The 18,447-nt window shown below is 47.2% G+C and overlaps 2 protein-coding genes across 3 annotated transcripts in view; both read left to right on the top strand.

Moving 5' to 3' along the window:
• The window catches only part of PTPRR (protein tyrosine phosphatase receptor type R), a 132,039-nt gene extending 117,487 nt beyond the window's left edge, over window positions 1-14,552 (top strand). Inside the window, exon 13 of the mRNA XM_046654081.1 lies at window positions 13,431-14,552. Coding sequence (XP_046510037.1) covers window positions 13,431-13,524 — 94 coding nt within the window. The 3' untranslated portion in view covers window positions 13,525-14,552. The remainder of the gene's footprint in view (window positions 1-13,430) is intronic.
• Window positions 14,553-15,233: 681 nt separating this feature from the next.
• PTPRB (protein tyrosine phosphatase receptor type B) overlaps window positions 15,234-18,447 on the top strand; it is a 106,030-nt gene continuing 102,816 nt past the window's right edge. For both annotated transcript variants that reach the window (XR_006887682.1, XM_046655117.1), the window contains exons 1-2: window positions 15,234-15,313; window positions 16,529-16,924. Coding sequence is in view for 1 of the 2 variants with exons in the window: in XM_046655117.1 (XP_046511073.1) it covers window positions 15,259-15,313; window positions 16,529-16,924 (451 nt within the window). In the remaining variant the exon portion in view is untranslated. The remainder of the gene's footprint in view (window positions 15,314-16,528; window positions 16,925-18,447) is intronic.

Below are 18,447 nucleotides of genomic sequence, written 5' to 3' on the forward strand. Positions count from 1 at the left end.
GGTTTGATCACCTTTGTGATGATCTCTGTTTATGTCTTGAAAACAGAGCAAGAAACTTCTCTTCTCCCCCGCTGCACAAGGGAGCCTAGCTGGGTGCGTGAACAATGAGTCAGTGACGGGGAACAGGAACAGGTGCTCCTGGAGAACAGGCAGAGATAAAGATGCCGCACTGGGCCGTAGGCAGCCGGGCCTCTGCCCCACAGTTCAGCGCGCTGCAGCACAAGAAGAGCTGCCCTGAAATGTTCTCTTCTTTATTCATGCAGAGAATATTTATTAATTACCTCCTGTGCCCAGGGCATGGTTCCAGAGGCTGCAGGTACAGCATTACCAGGGTGAGTGAGGCTCTGCTCTCCTAGGGTTACAAGCTGACATGGAGAGACAGACAGAAAATAAAAAAGCTGAGAAACAAACAGGGTGATTTCAGACAGAGATCAATGCTGTGACGTAATAACACAAGAGGCCTCGGGCCTGAGCCCCTTGGACTCCAGTCCTAAGACCTGGAGTTTCTTGAAAGGAGAGAGCACTTTTAAGATTCACTCGACAAGTATTTATTGAGCACCTGCCATGTGCTGGGGTCTGAGATTTCAATAAAAGAGACAAGAGAATTGTTCTGGAAATTCAGTGAGATCGTACATATAAGGCTTTTAGAGTGGAGCCTGGCGCGTGGTGAGCCTTCAACACACGTTCATGGGCAGTTATCCTCTTGGTTACTGTAAGAATTAAACCTTCAAATCCCCTTTCAGGGCGGTGTTTTCCCTCCCCGTCCCTGTCAGTCCTCGTCTCCTTTTAAATATTAGCTCCCAGGTCTCTGTGAGCTTATCTTCTCTCTTTTCTCTTAATTCCGACTGGCTTCATTGAGGCTGTTGACCATGGTGGTAAAGATTCGGGAAACAGATTGCGTGGGTTTGCATCCTGGCCCCCACCATCTCCTGCTAGTGTGGCCTTGGTTTTCCCGTCAGGAAAATGGAAGTAATGATAGAATCTACATTGTACTGTTGGAAGGATTAAGAGAGAACTTGTAAAGCCCCAGGCACAAGATAGCCATGCAGTGACATTCCCCATAGCTCCCGTCCGTGCACGTGGCCTCTGTAGACCGGACACGTTCCCCACAGCTCCCATCCGTGCACGTGGCCTCTGTCAACTGGAACTGTCATACATCCTGCACAGGCTGCAGTACTGTGTCTTGAGGTTGCACGTGTGCAGGACTTAGCCGTGTTCCTTACTGTGTCTCTACTTTCCCCACCTCCCCCTCCATCCCCAACTTGTACCTGCTTCTGAAACCGTTTTCTTGTTGTGCCTGAGAAGGGCAGCTCCGCTGATCTCCCCCCTCTCATACGATCGCTCCCTTGGTCTCCTGAGGGCCCCTGCTTGCCTCCAGTACCGTCCATCCAGCGGGAATCGGGGCCTGTGGCTTCACTTCAGACCCTGGACACCCTTCCCCAGAAGAGGGCCCTGCGTCAGGGGAAGGGACACAGTCAGCCTGGAGCTGCTCCCACAGTGGCTTCTCTCTCCGGCTTTGTGTTTCTGTAAATGAGGCTCCTACACAAACCCCAAGTGCCCCAGGACCGCAGTTCACATCCCCTCCCCTGCCTTCCTGCTGGCCAGTCTGAACTCCACGAAACCCAGATGCCTGCATGGCTCTAGACTGACCGCGAGCCGACGGCCTCCGCACCTGCTCGACCGTCCTTGGAGCAACGCCCTGAGGAAGGGGCTTCCTGGTCGTTTTGTTCTCATTGGTCTTTAACTTGGGCCCTTCGCCCTCCGTCCTCCCACCACCCGCTGCTTCTGTAGCCTGACCTCCACCTGTGTTTCCACTTCCAGGTCACAGTCACTGTCAAGTCCACTGGATTGTCCTTGGGCTGTGGCTGGAGGTGCAAATGCGTTTTTAAACCGTATCACAATGCCTGCTCCGTCAGCGCCTTCCTTCCTAGCGCGAGTGGTCAGAGACTCCAGCCTTGGCCTGGCCTTCCCTCCCCATGAGCCTCGTCTTTTTACTGCTGATAGGACCCTGCAAACATCCAGCTCCTCTGTTGGCTCCTCCAACGCCTGCGGACTCCCCAGCCCCCGGATCTGAGTTGCTGCCAATACGTGTCCCGAAATCCTTCTCACTGGTTTATTAATCAGGATCCTTCTAAGTAAACTCTTTCTGAGCAGCTGCTTCTGTTGCTTGTGAAACGGATCCTCTCCTTAGAACTTTCCTTGAAAGGTCTTTCGTTTGCCTTCCTTCCGTCACGGGATCAACATAGATTTTCCTTTCCTTGTTGTGTGTTCCTCTAGTTATTATGAAAAGCAAAACAGAAACCTTCCCCCTTTCCTTGACCCCATTCAACTTCTCTCCCCACCCCTCTTGCCTCTTGCTTCAGTTCCTCAGCTTTTTCTGGTCATGCTTCGTTTTAAAATTCCAGTGCAGGTGACGGCCGCCGTCGACTGCGTCCTTGACTCAGGCCGGTGAAGGGAAACCTGACTGTCTACCTTTCAGCTCTGGCAGCTGTCGGTCCTCATGAGTCCTTCGGGCCATGTCCAGCTCTGGTCTCAGGGCCGTCCTTGCCTTCGGTTCTGGGTCTGTCCTCAGACATTCCAGAAAGCACTCTTGACCCCAGAAGTGTCTTTGGTCACGGTCTCTCCACCATGGTCTTCAAAGCACAGGCCTCATGTAACCCTCAAAATGAACCCAAGAGTTGGAAAAGAGGTATTCCTTGCCATCTTTTTTTTTTTTTTATAAGCAAACAAAGAATTCAACATATCAAGTAACTTGCCCAAAGTCATCCTCTTTGGAATCCAGGATTTCTGATTTCTAACTCAAAAGGCTCGACTGTTAGAGACGAAGGTAAACCGGCTTTGGGGATACGATTGTTACAAAACTGCCAGCAAAAACATGTCCCCTGGATGATGCCTTGACAATTAAAAAGAAATGCAAGGACACCGCAACTTTGAGAACAGTGTGAGGTGTGGATGAGAGCGGCTCATGGATAGACAGAGTGGTGCGTCAGCAGTCGCCGTAATGGTATAATTTGAGGGACGCGGGAAAGTTGCCTCCTCCCAAAGTGTCTGTCTCTGGAGGGAGCTGGACGTCTGTGCAGAGCAAAGCTCTGAGGCTCTGCTGCTCGAGGGCCGGTCCTCGGTGGACGGAATCGTTCCCTGGTCAAGTTCGTCCAGCCTGGAGGTGGGAAGACTGTCTTCTCAGCCGCTGACGCTCTGACCTGAGCAGGCGACCCAGCCTCTCCAGCGTGTGGCTAGAGCGAGGGGAACTCCCCACGTCGTCACGTCTTCAGAACGTGGGTTTGATGAAGGGGACTGAAGGGAGGGGTCCAGGGCTGGGCGCTCCTGAGGCCCCGCAGCCCGGGAGACTGGGAGACGGCACTGGGCACTGGGAAAGTGGGGGGCCTGGAGAGGGAGTGGCAGAGCATTAGCAAGGGACACCTCCATCAAGATCAGCTGCATAATTCGGGGGCACAGCGCGAAATGAAAACGTGGGGCCCTGTTTTCAAAAACCGTTAAATATTTCAAGATAGTGACCGCAGAGCATTAAGCCAAGCACACAGAGTGGCCCTGCTGGATGGTGCGTACATTTGTTCGTTTGTTCAACAAACACTCACTAAGCACCTGCTACTGAACGTGCGTCAGGCGCCTGGGTGTAGAAGGGTGGGTTCCTCTGCAGGAGTTTCCAGACGGCATCTCTCAGCTGCGAGGGGCAGCTAGTGCCAGACTCTTAGACCGTATTCAGGCAAAAAATAGGTTCTTAACTAAGTCTGAGCAAAAGCGACATACTATATTCCTTCGAACCCCTCTCCACTAGGCTATTCACAGTAAGTGTTGAAACATTAAAGGATCTGAAAAGCCCCTGAGTCTAGAACCCGTCCAGCGTCCTTTAAGGGCTCCACGTTCATTCGATGACACGAAACGTTCCTCCAAGACCGTCCAAACGCGAGGGAGAGAAGATGGAAAATAGTAAGGATGAACTGTCCTTTCAAGGAGTTTGTGGTGGAGAGAAGACTGCAGACGGTGTGGGATTTCGAGCCTGGGTGGGGACCACGAGAAAGGGGGAAGGAACGGAGGAGGCTGACTCAGGGGAAACGCCTCGCTGCGTCTACGGAGGGCAGAGCCAGCGCAACGCCTCGAGGGCACGAGCGCACGAGGCTCCTGTCCTTCATGCTCTTCAACCACGGCTCTGCCCACGCCGGATCCACTGCACGCCGCACATCTTTCTTATAGTCTACACCCCCCCCACACACACAGACACACTCGTATCTGTCTCCTCCGGAAAGGCCTGGGCACGGCGAACAGCAAATAAAAAGAAAGGCAGTGGTTTGGATGCTTGAAATGGGCTTGTTCCATGACTGTTAAGTCAAGAGTTTGAGCGCTGAGCAGGATCAAAAACCTGATCCCACCCCCCAAAAAATTAGAACACCTGACCATTGTTACTCAGTATGACCAAACAGGCAATTTGTACTCACATCACAAATCTGCATGTTAGCGATAAAGTCAAACTGTCTTCTTTAGGGACGCGCGTGTTATGCTGAATGGATGTTTCCAGTGTAACAACAATGACAAAGCCATTTGATGGATTCTTCATTCTCTGGCAAGACATTATTTTTATTGGCTTTAGGGCAACTTCTATTAATAGATGCTACGGTTCCCACTGTGGATTCATGAGTCTGTGAGCCTCCTCTTAATAATACTTTTGAGCAAATTTTGAACTAAAATAGGATTTTTTTCCGAATAGGAGTTCAAATTCAGCACCAGGCATGCACAGGTGTTTTATTTAAAAGTGTGTCAATGGCATCATGGCGTTTGTTTTTAATTAAACGATGAAGTGGGTGGCAGGTGGTTGGAGCCGAGCGCTGGCTGGTGGGACAGGTAAGCAGCCAGCCATGAGAGAACGAGGTGCCAGAGACCCTGGGCTGGGTGTCAGGCTGCTGGTGCGAATCCTGGCTCTGCCCCTAATTTTCTGTGTGACCACTTGTCGCTCTGTCTACACACGTAAAAGGAGAGGCAGAGTGTACCAGTGGTCCCCAGCCTCTTCTGATGTGGGGACCCCTTTTTTAAGAGTAAAATGTTTCATAGACCTCAACCTAATAGTTGTATTTCAAATCCCGTAATGCTTATAATTTTCATTCTGTGACTCCAACAGCACTTCCGTACATTTGAAAATTAGTGGTACCTGTGTACGTGTGTTTGTTTGCTCTACTGACAATGCTGGGAGAGCAGGTGGATTTGAGGACCCCTCCAGTCAGATGCCTTTTCCATTCTGGATTCAGGGACTGGCAAGTGATCCATGGCTCTAAACCCCTTTCACTCTTGCAGTCTTTGAGTCTTTGAACCTTTGTTTCCGTAGAGAACAATGGAATGGCAATTATAGACGGTCATAACATTTGCGGAACGCCTACTAGGGGAAGGATAGTAAAAAAATATGGCCGTAAGAATACGGTGCGAATCTCTCATCCTTCAGGGGAATCCGAGACCTGACGGAGGGAACGATGCATCCAAGGTCACATAACACATTTTGGCTGTTTTTTTTTTTTTAACACGCTGAACTGGACTTCCAATTTTGCTCTAATTAGATTGGCTAAATTCTGGATTTGTCTGGTTCCCAAAAGACTATTGTTTTCTAGGGTGGGAGCCCTAAATGGGTTAAGCACAGATTAAGAGACAGGAAGTCCACGTTCCAATCCCGCCTTTGACATTGACCCTGAACTAGTTGCTATATAAACCAGGGAAAATTGTTATCTCTGATGGTTTCGGTTCAGATTATTTATTATTAATATCTGAACACGAGAAGAGCAGTGAACTTTCTAGGGGTCAGCGTGGCTGTGAAAAGGGATATTTTGCTCAATCACATTTTCCTGTTAATGGAAAGTTACCATGCATACAGAGGTCAACAATTTTCAAAAACTATGATGAAAAGCAGGAACCATAACATTAGTGCTAAACTGGACACAGTGTGATCATGCTTTATTACTTAGAGAGCCCTTCCATACCTTGTTTAAGTATTCTAATCTTAAACATCACTAAATCGTTGTGACTAGACCACCTAATTAAAAATTCTAGTTTCTATTGAAGCTAAACCCGTCCGCTTTCACTGTGTGTAGCCTCTGCTACAAGAGATTCACTGAGGATTCTGGACACCAAGATTTCACAGTGAGATGGTGACAGAGGTCATTCACACATCGAGTGGGAGAGAAGCACCTGTCCCTTTAAAAAGTGATAATAATAATCCGTGGTAACAAGGTGGCCCAGGAAACTCAGAGAACGCTCCCATGCACATCGACGTACAGGAGGGCAACTGAGGAGCAAGACGTGACCGTCAGAGACGTCTAGGCAGAGACTCGAACTCGTTCCATCGCAGGCTGACCTCGGGCAGCTCTCTCCGCCTCATCTTTCTTTTGCTCCACGTTAGCACCTCTGGACACTGCAATAATGTGAGAAAAGAACTGGAGAAATGAAACACATAAAATAAGATGCAGCCCCAAGGCCTTTTTCTTTTCTTTTCTTTTCTTTTTCTTTTTTTTCTTCCCCAGAAACAGGAAACAATCTGTCGGATCCTCCTCTCAGAGAGTCGGTGGTGAAATCCGCGGTTGCCCTGGGCGTCCTTGCCGTGGAGGCCTGAAGCTGGAACGACATGCAGACAGGATAGAAGCTTCCAGTGTACGTCACATCATTGTTTAGACGCCGTGATTAATCACTTCGGTTGGACGGTTTTTTCTTTTTTTAACTGTGACAACTCAAGAGGAGGAATACATATGCCATCAGTGTCCTAAGATGATATGTGTCCCCAAAATATTCTTTGTTTCCAAAGCTTGGTTAAAATAACTCCAAAGCTAAAATGTCCCCAGTTGGCAGAATTTTTATCAGCCCTAGCCTTACGTTTAGCCGCATCCCCTGCATTCCTGACGAGTGGCCGAGATCCCTTTAATTAATGAATTTCAAAGATCCCATTTGAAGCTCAGGAATTGGGCATTTTGGTTTACTTATTTTAAAGACACTCAAAGAGCAAGCCCTGGAGGTTGGTCTGGATTTACCCACGTCACAGTTCCTGAGACCACAAGCAGAGGTCCTCTTGTACAACAGACGATGCCGACTGAAGCTCCTGGGTGGTTGCCAGGGCAGCCTTTTCCTTCTTCTCAGCTTGGAGATAACTGAGTGTTAACCTGAGTGTCCAGAAGAGAATTGGTAATTTTCAGGAAAAAATGGAACTCAAGATAAACTAGAGCATTAGATTATCATTGAGTTTTCATTTGACCTGTGCTGGCTTTTATGCCTCACAGATACTCTGCAGAGAAAGTTTTTGTGTTCAGAATACCTGGTCAGAATCAGCCACAACGTTTATGTCGTGTTTTCCCTCTGTGAGGTGACGTCGGATAAAGCCATGGGGAAAAGCTTGGTCGGGGGCACCCCAGCAGCAACAGCACAGCTGACCCTGCTGGACTCAAGGCCCTGCTCGGGGCTGCACCCTCGGGGTACGTTAACGTCTACACCTTTTGTTCTAAATTTACTGAACCAAACTTTACCGAAAAGATTCCAGATTCCAACATAATAAAAAGCCAAGGCGCTAGGCCCATTGTTAGCCCATTGTGAGTCACGGCTGCAGAATTCCTCGTCCCCTGATGAGACCGGATGCCAGCTGGGCGGTGCGGCAGGAAAGCCTGTTGCTCTGTACGTGTGAGTTAATAGTCACAAAAGGTCACAGTTTTAACATGTTAAAACCCAGATCTCTCTCCTGGGCCTCTGGAGGAGATTTTTCGACACACTCGCCCAGTAGCAAAGGGAAAAACTACCTTTTTTCCTTCTGACCTGAGTTCACCCCCAGCTGACATAGCTACGTGCCTCCCGGCATGGAGACGAGCCGACACTGATTTTTGTGTTGGGCGGGGCCAGTGTGATGTGAGACATCTGACATTTCTGGAAGGGCCGTTTATCTGAATTTTCTCTGGCCTGGCTAAATGTACTATCCACAGTCTGTGGCCACAAAGAAATCAGAGCCACACAGCCAACACCACTTTTGTAATCAAAGAAAGGACTTTCTTCCACAACCTGGAACAGGGCCTCGTTAGGGTGAACAAATAACTTGTCATCCAAACCAAGGCACTTGTGAGAGTGAAGGGTTGCCCTATTAAGAATGACGCCAGGACAAGAGGCATGAACCGGGACCACCCCACAAACCAGATGCACGGTCACCCTCGGCACGGCATTAACTCAGCATCCAAAGAGCGGGAACGGAATGTGGAGCGCTCATTGATTGCCACTAATAACAGCCACTGTGCTGAACGTTTCACGCATTATCTCCTTTCAACCTCGGAAAACTCGAAACCAGACTCCGTCCACGCTGTTTGCCAGGCCAGTGGGTTTCAAATTTCTTTGTAAACAATGGGAAACAAAACAATGAGGAGACAAAACCTCCCACAGAACACCAAGATGGAAAACCAATACAAAATGATAATTTAAAAAACCAGAAAGCAAGACCACCCTGGTCAAAACTGGGACCAGGAGCTTTTCCCAAAGGCCACCCTCCTTGTCCAGGCAGCCTCAGCCCCACAGGCACCACAGAGAACCCAGGCTCCTGGGGAGTTGGGAAGAGCTCGACTCATTTAATCTTCACTATTTGATGAGGTTTATCTTTTTTTTTTTTTTTTGGCTGAGGAAGATTGGCCCTGAGCTAACATCGGTGCCTGCCCTCCTCTATTCTGTATGTGGAACGCCTCCACAGCATGGCTTGATGAGTGGCATGTAGGTCCATGCCCGGGATCTGAACCTGCGAACCCCAGGCTGCTGAAGTAGAGCTTGCAAACTTAACCACTACGCCACTGGACCGGCCCCATCATTAACGTCATTTTACAATTGAGGGAACCCCAGCTGGGAAGGAGTAAAGGATTTGTCCAAAGTCGTAGAGCTAGCAAGTTCAAAAGCAGGAGTTCAAGCTTGGATCTGTCAGCTCCGAGCCCACTCCTTTCCATGGCATCACCCGCCTCCACCACTGCGGACTTCCAGGCTGCTAATATCTGGAGACATACCTGGATCTTTCCATCGACGCTGACTCAACCTGGCGACATTGTGTCCTCTGCCAGCACTGCTCTCAGTTCTCCAGAACCTCAGAGGCCCCATCCTAGAGCTTTCTGAACAGTGCTGTTGACCAGAGAGACCAAAGAGTAAGAGTAACAATGAAATAGCTAACAACATGGTACCCACACGTGCTCGGCTGTGTGCTGAGCGTTTTCAGTGGACTGTCCCATGTCTTTCTCACGACAGTGCTATGAGGCAGATGCTGTTATTTTATTAGCTCAGCATTTTGCCGATGAGAAAACCGAGCAGTGCAGAGATTAGGTAAGAGGTGGAGAAGGTAGCCATTGCGTGGTGGAGACAACAGCGAAGGGTGTCTTTTTACCTCTTGACACATTGGTCCCTGCTGATAATGAACCTGACCCCTTGGCGTTCCAGACCTTTCCAAGCCCATGGACCATCTCACAGGAGCTGGGCTCCCTGCCCTGTCCCTAGATGAGCCTTCTCTTTGATAGACTAACTCCTGCTCAGCAGTCGCTGAGTGTGTGTTATCCATGCTGGAAAAGATGAGGATTCTCCAGGGAGAGATGATGCTCCTCCTACGTGATGGACGAGTGATGGTGGTGATGTCGGGCTGCCCGAGGGGTGATGGTCCGGCTGTGTGGGCTCCACAGGCCTTCTCCACGGAAGCATCATCTTGACATCTATGGAAATCTTTTAAAATGTTAACCTTGGTTGAGTTTAAACTCTGACCTGTTGGAGGTCAAGGATGATTTTGGCGCCTGCTCTCTAACAGGGAGCAGGGTGATGCCCTTTAAAGTCATAAACGAGCATCCCTGCTTCCACCTTGCAAACCCAGCCGGGTTAGCAGATCTATGTCAGAGACCACATCCTAACTTCAGCAAGTCCATGGTGCCCTGTCTGATCTGAAAGGTACCTGGGGACCGAGTCGGAGCTCTCCTGGAGCACAGGGCTCTCCTGAGGGTGCCATAATTAGTGTGGCATTGCTCATTGATTCCATAATGTATTTTGTATATAGGACTATATTTGCTTCTTGGGTATTTTTTACTGTGGCCAGCCTGTAAAAAGACTGTATTTGTCCCATACCAGAGTAAAATCTGCAGGGTAACGCTGGGTTTTAAGTTCTTACAAAGGTCAACAGAGTATTCTATATCAATATATGCAACTGGAGATTATTAACTATTTTCAAAGATGATGGTGATGGTTCCTGAATTTCATGGTGATGGGTTCCGGCCTCCAGTGAATGCATTGTGGGGTGCCTTGTTACCACGTCTAGCCTGGAGTTTATCTGTTTGCCCAGGAATGGAAATAGCCTGGCCTGGGTAACCTGTTGACAGGTATTCACTCAGGACTAGTGGGTGCTTTTCACTGTTGCAAATTCGAGGAGACTGTGACCTCACGCTTGCCCTAAAGGCCCTACAACCTGGTTGGAAACGATTCTGGAACAAGATTAGACCGTATGTAACATGACATCAAACTACTTATAACAAAGACCCTCCCTTGGCCCTGTCTTTCTCTACCCCTTTATAAGTGGCAGATAAACAGAGAGAACGTATGCTTGCTAAAAATCTGGAACACCCAAAGTTGGAAGTGAGGCATGGAAGGCTAATATGCTAAACAACAGGAATAGTGATTTCGGTAAATAAGAACTTTGTGCTGAAATCAACAAGTTGAAATTAATAGGAATAAATAGAAAGTCCTGCATTTAGTTTCAAAAATTCATTGGCATAAGTACAGGATGGGAGAGAGTTGTAATTTTCACATTCAAAAAAATCCTATGGACTTTTTCATTAACCTAAACCTTCACTCAATATCCTAAAAGGCTTGCTGAGCAGCAGGCACTGCGTAGTCACTGTGGGATCTTACCACTGACGCAGCTACAAATGCAGCCTTGTTGGCACGCAACGTGCAGCTCACAGGAGAAACATTCCCAACGAGCAGATCTCCTCGGGAGTAGACACAACACTCTGAGAAGGTCATAGGTGATCAAATGACCTAGAAAAGAGGGAGACTAGACTGGTGAGTGACAGGGGAACCAGGCTGCCCAGAAATGTGGAGTGGCCACAGGATGTTTAGTCTAGAGAAGAAAAGATCATGGGACTTTGATGGTTGTTTTCCAGGATTTACAGAGCTATTGTGTGACTACAAGAGGAGCCGTAAGACTTTTTTGGGTCATTTCAGTTTGACCAGTGGGGTGACAGTTGGAGAGGGGCAGGTTCATTTTGATGCCTTAGAGGCGTTTCTGCCGACCCCGGGGAAGGCTGCCTCTTAGGCACCTCACCCACGAGCGTTCCGGCAGAGGCTAGATGACCATTGTCCTTTGGCTGCTCCCTTCTAGAAAGACCACGTCGTGCTGGTGATTGGAGTGGAAGATCTCTGAGGACCCTTCTGATGACAATTCTCTATTTTTATTTTCCAAAATTAAATGGAAAGTAACATGACTTTCCATATACCTTTCTTGAGCCTTCAGACCTGCAAGAATTTTGCTAGCCTACAGCCAGTGAGTCTCTTTCCCCCTCTTCCCCACCTTTACCGGCTCAAACAACCTTGACTTAGTTAATAGAATGTCACGGTAAAGACACTCCACACATTAAAATTCACTGCTCAGCCGTTTGGGGTAAAATGGTTCTTAAAACCCAGACTGTATCTCCATTTGCTCACCAGTTGGACCTACAAATACCAGAGCTCACCAGAAGAGACAAGAGGGAGAAAATCTTGCCTCAAAGTGAGGGAAAGGGTGAGAGGAAGGTCACGGAGCAGAGCCCACGGATGGAGCACAGACAAGGCTCCACACGCCGTCTGCAGCCCAAGGGGATCGGACGGTCCCTTGAGCTGCATGAATGCCAGAGGAAGGGAGGTGCCTCCCAGCTCCTTGGAGCTGCCCTAATATTTACGGCTGCTGTATCTCCCAAGTTCACGGTCAAGGCCAGCATCTTCTGGACACCTGCTGTATTTTAGGTGTGTCCAGATGTCATCGTCCAGCTAAGAAGAGGAAGAGTTGCCACACCCTCAGCTGGCCGTTTCTGTTGTCATCTTGTGACCAAGGAACACGTTGGCCAGACAGTCGCCTTCAGAGCAACAAAATGTACAGTTCTGGGGGAAAAAAAAACAGTGAAAAATTTCTGCCAATTAGTTGCTGTCACCAAAAACTTCGTATTTACCACTTTATTTCTTGCCAAACACATCATTTTGGCATCCCATTGACTGCTTGGTTTAGTTTAAGAGGATGAAGTCTTACTGCTTTAATATCTTGCAAGCTTATGTTTATAGAGATTGACAAATATAGATACAAGCCCAGTTTTAGTTATTACCGCTAACCAGAAATTGTGTCACAATGAGGCAATACGTCTTGTTTTTAAGTCGAAGTGCTTACATGGTCTAAAAATAATTATTTTGAATAGTAACAACAGCCACTAGGAAGGCTGGCTAAAACAATTTCAAAATTAGTTGTATGATTGCAGAGTTATGGAGATTTTATAGGACTTCCAACAATTACTGACAGTGATGCTGTTATTCAATGAGCAGGAAAAATAAATAACATTTGGACTAGTATCTAGAGGCTTTGCCCAGTAAAAGAACCATTACTGTAAAGAGCAAAATGTGACACAGCCATTTTATCTCTGGAAGGGTAACGAAGAGCATCACGTTTCTCACGACGGCAGCTGCCTTGTACTAACCCAGTAACAAAAGGTGTGCTGAGTAACTGTGATGATAATGACGAGAACAAGGGGAAAACCAGAGCCGATTCCCTTTTTCCAGCTCATTTGAGGGCCCACCCGCTATTGTGTGGCCAAGGGCAAGTCTGTTTCCCTGCAGCGCAGTGACACAGACCGCTCCCGGGTGGTGAGCTTTTTCCTTGTAGAAAGAGTGACATTTCACAGTTGAGGGTTTTTTTGGTAAACCTACTTCCATCGATTTTAATCCAGTTGCACAAGCCACTTTAACATAAGATGCATGATAAGGCACCTGAGAAGTCGTACGAACCCTCCAGACACGTGAATTCATTTGACCTCACGACAACCCTGTGAAGTAGGTTCTGTCGTTACCCGACTTGAACAGTGGAGGACACCAGGGGGTTTGCCCATGATCACACAGCTCACAAACGGCCGGGGAGGGGTTTGAACTCACAAAGCCTGGCTGGCCCCAAAGTCCAGGTACTTCACCATCGGCTGTGCGGCCCCCCAGGAAGGCATGCAGGTGAACCTGAGCAAATGCTAGTGTGCACCAGCACCGTGTTAAGCCCTTGCATCCGGCAGTGCATCCACCCACCAGCCGGGTCATTTGGACGGAGGTAAGAATCCCCAGGCCCGCTGCTGTGTGTCTCGGCATGACAGCCTAGCCTGGCTGTGGTCGCTGTGCCGCTTTGCTTGCAGGATGTCAGCAGTAAGACGTTCTTGTGTGGTCTCTTCCTGCAGGGGTGGCATGGTCCAAACCAGCGAGCAGTACGAGTTCGTGCACCACGCTCTGTGTCTGTACGAGAGCCGACTTGCGGCAGAAACCGTCCAGTGATTCTCTGCAGACTCACCAGACCCCCGATCTCCAGGGGGGAGTAGTCAGCATGCACTCGAGGCTTCTAGAAGGAGCTTCCTGGAATGGAAGGAAGGAGAAGCCCCGAAGCCACGCTGTGGTGTGGACTGTGGAAGACGGCCGCCTGTTAGCGACGGCAGCCTCGTGCACGTGAACACGTCTGTAAGCATCCCGGCACTGCGATGAAGGCCCCCAGCTGAGGGGGTAGGACAGGCTTCTCACGCAGCCAGGGAGGACTTGTTTTGTGTCTTGACACCTGCCACACGGAATGTGAGTATGAAATGCTCAGTGACACGTGTCATCCAGTGACGCCTGGAAGAGCTGCTGGAGAGAGGATTCCTGTGTGTCTAGACGCTTTCGTGTTTGCAGGTCTGCCCGTGATGCACGTCAGCTGGTGAAATGCCTGGCTCAAGTGCTGTCACCGTTCTCAGTTACCAGAATCTTGCCGCTAAAGTTGCAAGCGATTGATGGCAGATTTTTAACAAATAAGTCCTTGTTTTTGAAAAAAAAAATCAAAAGCTGTAACTATTTTATATGGAAATGTGTCTTGATAACATGCCCTATTGCAAGTGTATTGATCAGTACCTCCTATCAATCAATCAAGAGCACAATGATTGTCACTGGGTGTCTATGTACTTACTCTCTATTCTTGGGCATCAAGGCGGCTTCTGCCCCAGAATCTGTCCACTGTGTTCCTACATTGTGAGTTATTTCACTTTAAAAGGGAAAAACAAATTTGTAGCAACTACGATGTATCAAGAATTTTAAATACTTGTCTCTTTTACTAAGAAGGAATTTTTGAATATGCTGTCTACTGGGAATCTCTCTCCCAACCAAAGGCACGTGCCTTTGGGAATGATGGAACCTGTCCCATTTTGAAAGGTTCTGCAAAAGGATGCTGCCATGCATATCCTTAAATTTCTGAAAGGTTTAAATCCTCAAGAGACAAAATAAAGTTTAAAAAACTACACTCAGCAACACTAGACGCTCTGCTCAAATAGGAGTTTTTATTGCAGCTGTGTTGACTTTGTTTCATACTGCCAATAAACTCTTAATACTAAATATTGAGTAAAGCATCTACTTTTTCTCCTATTTGGAGAGAGGCCGTTATCTTTTGGGGGAAGCCTGAAGTAGATAAGGTGAAGGGTTTAATTTTAGTCTCTGCCTCTCCCCAGTGGAGATGACTATCTGAAAACATAATATTGTCACTCCGAGATAATGACCTAGAAGCACCATCATCCTGTGGTTTCCCCGCAGACTCCTGGCGTATCGTCACACCAACGTGCACGTCTGTGTGACTTGCCATAGACCCTCATGAGTTACACGGTCTGTGTGTATTCAGCAGAATCATGTCACCTGAAGGGAGGTAACTCTGTAGAAACCCTCAGTTCCCGAAGATCACGATTCCTTTCTTCCCTCTTGAGGTTCAGAAGCAGTCATGTGCCAAAGGAATGGTAGGACAAAAGTTGTGAGCTTTGTCCTGCTCCTGGAGGCTGGGATTTTTCCTTCATAAAACAAGAGAGGGAATCAGGATCCCTTCTTTCTAAGGAAACAGACAAAAGGACAGTGGTGTAAACCTCCCCCCACAATTGAATAGGAGGAAGCGCTCGTCACCAACTCCCCACCATGAAGGGTTTCCTTCCTCCCCTTTACTTCTCTTATCTGGGAAAATTTTTTTTTCCCCCAAGCGAAGCAAGAACAGTTGTTAAGTGGAAAATGGAGGCTGGATTTTGTGTGGCGATTCTCACCTGCCTGCTCTTCAGGGTCTCAGGTGAGTGGGGGCCTCAGTGCCCTGTCTTTCTCCCGTCCCCAGTGGAGGAGCCCTGCCCTTGGGAAAGAGTCTGGAAGAAGGCGGAGACGGAGCCAGGTCTCCATGGCAGTTTAGTCAAAGACGACGAGCAGGGGGAGCGCCAGGAGCCAGCTCTGCCCGCACTCGGGCCCCCAGATGCCCGGCAGCTCCTGAAATGGCATCTTGACAGCAGAGCGGAGGGCCAAGGGGACATTTTTATTATTATGTGCTGTTATCTGAGCAGTCTGTGACATGCTCCAGGCTGTTCCCCAACCACGTTATAGTTTTGTTTTCTTTTGTCTTAAAGAAAGAAAATACAAGAAATAAAATTACAGGGGTGAAGAACTGGGGTGTGTTTTATTTGGGAGTCATTATTTGGAGGGAAAGTCTGAATATTTTCATGGGAGAGCTGGGCAAATTAAGTAAAACTCAGAAAATAGTTTCAGAACCTGAAATCTCACTTTTTAACGCTGATGTTTAGCAACTGGATGTTTAATATTCTTACCTCGAGAAATGCTGGTTTTTTAATCTATTAATATTTGAGAGAAAACTGTAGATATTGTCACAAAATAGAGAAATATTTCTCTCCAGGACTAAAAGAAATTTAGTTTGTGATAATCAATATTCTGATTGGTTGCTATTAGCTAGCTAGGAGGGAGGGCTTAGAAGGGTGGGAAAATGAGTTTTATTTTTGGATAAATATATCCAGTTTTTAAATTTTTATTCAAACTATTCCATTTGTATACAAATACTTGTTGCAATAGTAACTTGAGCGAGGAAAGGGGTGCTTTTTCTAGTGGGGGACAGAGGTAAGATGGGAAAAATAAAGTCAAAACTGGGTTTTTCATAACTTCAGCCTATTTAACTAATGAGGCTAAAATATCACACCATATTTTTTGGATGGTTTCATTTCTTTTTCAACCTTCATTATTTCAATGGGGATGTGTTTTCCCCCCTAAACCATGTGAAAGTAAGAAAAAGGGAACTTTTATGTGTGACCTTTGGGCATTTTTACATTGTCAGCCATGGGATGTTAAATCATCTGTGCTGGGTCTGAAATATTCACTTGAAATGACAGCAATGGCAAAAAATGAGTAAACCTCGTATTTTCCTTGGCTGATTTGTGGGTGGGCTGTTTTGTTTTCTGGGGACCTTGCAACTCACCACATGGTGCTTCACGAGCTTTCCCTCTTCCAGAGAGCTTTCAGATTGCCCACGTCCAGAAACAGCAGTGCCTTTTCGAAAATAAGATAGTTGCTGTGGGCTTCTGCAATGGGACCAGCCAGAACCAGCAGTGGATGTGGACCGAGGATGGGAAGCTCCTTCATGTTAGATCTGCAAGGTGCCTGGGCATCTCCAACTCCACAGGTGGCCCTTCCCAACCAGCTGTCTTTGCCCACTGCTCCCAAGCACCCCGATGGACCTGCCATGAGAAGGAAGGCTTCCTCCAGGTGGAAAACACCTCTCTCTTTCTCAAGAAAGAAGGCTTCAAGGTAGTGGTCAGGAGGGGCAGGAAATACCTCCATAGCTGGATGAAAATAGATGTCAACAAAGAGGGAAAACCAGTCAATGAAAGCCTCTGCTTAAAAAAAGGTGAGCTATTCCTTTCAGAGTCAGTTCTGAAAGTTCTGCTAAATGTCTTGTTTTTCACATTCAAAGGAAGTCCACATGCCCCAACAGATTCCTATGGAAGCTTCATAAGCTAATGGAAATGGAGTGTGTGCCACCCATCGACTTGGAAAACTCCATTATTCTCATTATAATAAGCCCAACTTTTCTCTTTCTGGATCTCACTCTTCCTTCCCTTCTCTTCTTGCTTCTTTTGTTAATTCAACAAATATTTCTTGAGTTTCTCTTTTGTGCCGGACACAAGGCGCTTTGGTTAAGTACTATCAGATGTAGAAATACGGCCTGAGGCGCAAACATGGCGCATGTGTGGAAGGACTAAAGCCAATGACGAGGAGGTTAATAATTTTGCTGATGTAGACATTTCCATTCTCTGATTATGAGGAGCGATGAGAACATCAAAATCGTGCTTGAGAAGACTAGAAAGATAATAAACAGTGCTTTTGCAAATCTCTATGCTAGTGTTTACAGGTAGATACCTTTTGGAGGTGACATACTTTTGAAATGGTAAGAACCAATGTGCAGCCACAGAGTTTTCTGATTTGTTGACCAGGATGGATGTGACCCAGATGATAGACACGTGTAGACCTCGTACACAAGTGCGCAGATTCCTGGTGTGCCACACAGTTCAGAACTGCACTTGGAATTTTTATTTGTAGATACAGCTTAGTTTTCTATTTTACTTAGTCATTTTATTGCTTATTGACTCTTCTATTAGAGGTTTGCTTAAGGAAGTCGTGAAAGATAAAACTAATAGAACATTATATATCAGATACAAACAGACCTTATAAATCCCTGGAGAAATTATCTAGAAGTGAAGCCCTTCATTAAGGAGACTGCAGTCTGTCCAGATTAAGTGACTTGTGCCAGATAATGTAGTGGCAGAGGTGTGGTTAGAACCCAGCTTCTCAGCCCTTTGTCCAGGGCACGTTCCACTACACTGTGTTTCCCGAGTGCTGGTCCAGAGCCTTCTGCCCAGCTGGCCACGGACAAACACGTAGCACAGGGAGGGAATCATTCCCATCATTGCTGCCCGACTACCACCTCCAAGATCCTGTTTCAAGAAATCTGGATTTGGGCATAAAATTTGATGTTTCTTAAAAAGATCCCCAGTTAATTTTGATCCATGATCCCAACTGGGGATCAGCATCCACTGTACCTTTATATGTTTCTCATCAGGTGTCGATTTTTGAGGCTTATTTGAGTCCACCACGCTGATCTTCGGACAGTTTTCCGTCACTCACTCATTTCATAAGTTAAGCATTTAATTCTATGCAAATGAATGCAACGGGTTCTTCTACAACAGAAATTGAGCATTATAGTCCCTGTTCTTATAAAAGACTATGAGAATAAGATAAAACAAAAGTCAATTAGAAAATTCAACTTTATCAGAGAACATACAGCACATGGTGCCAATTTGTACAATCCCCTTCCTGCTCTAGCAAGGCCCGTCCTACACACACAGAAACGCTGTTCACACTCCCATTGCA

This window comes from Equus quagga, chromosome 1 (genome assembly GCF_021613505.1).
Source record: "Equus quagga isolate Etosha38 chromosome 1, UCLA_HA_Equagga_1.0, whole genome shotgun sequence".
Lineage (NCBI taxonomy): Eukaryota > Metazoa > Chordata > Mammalia > Perissodactyla > Equidae > Equus > Equus quagga.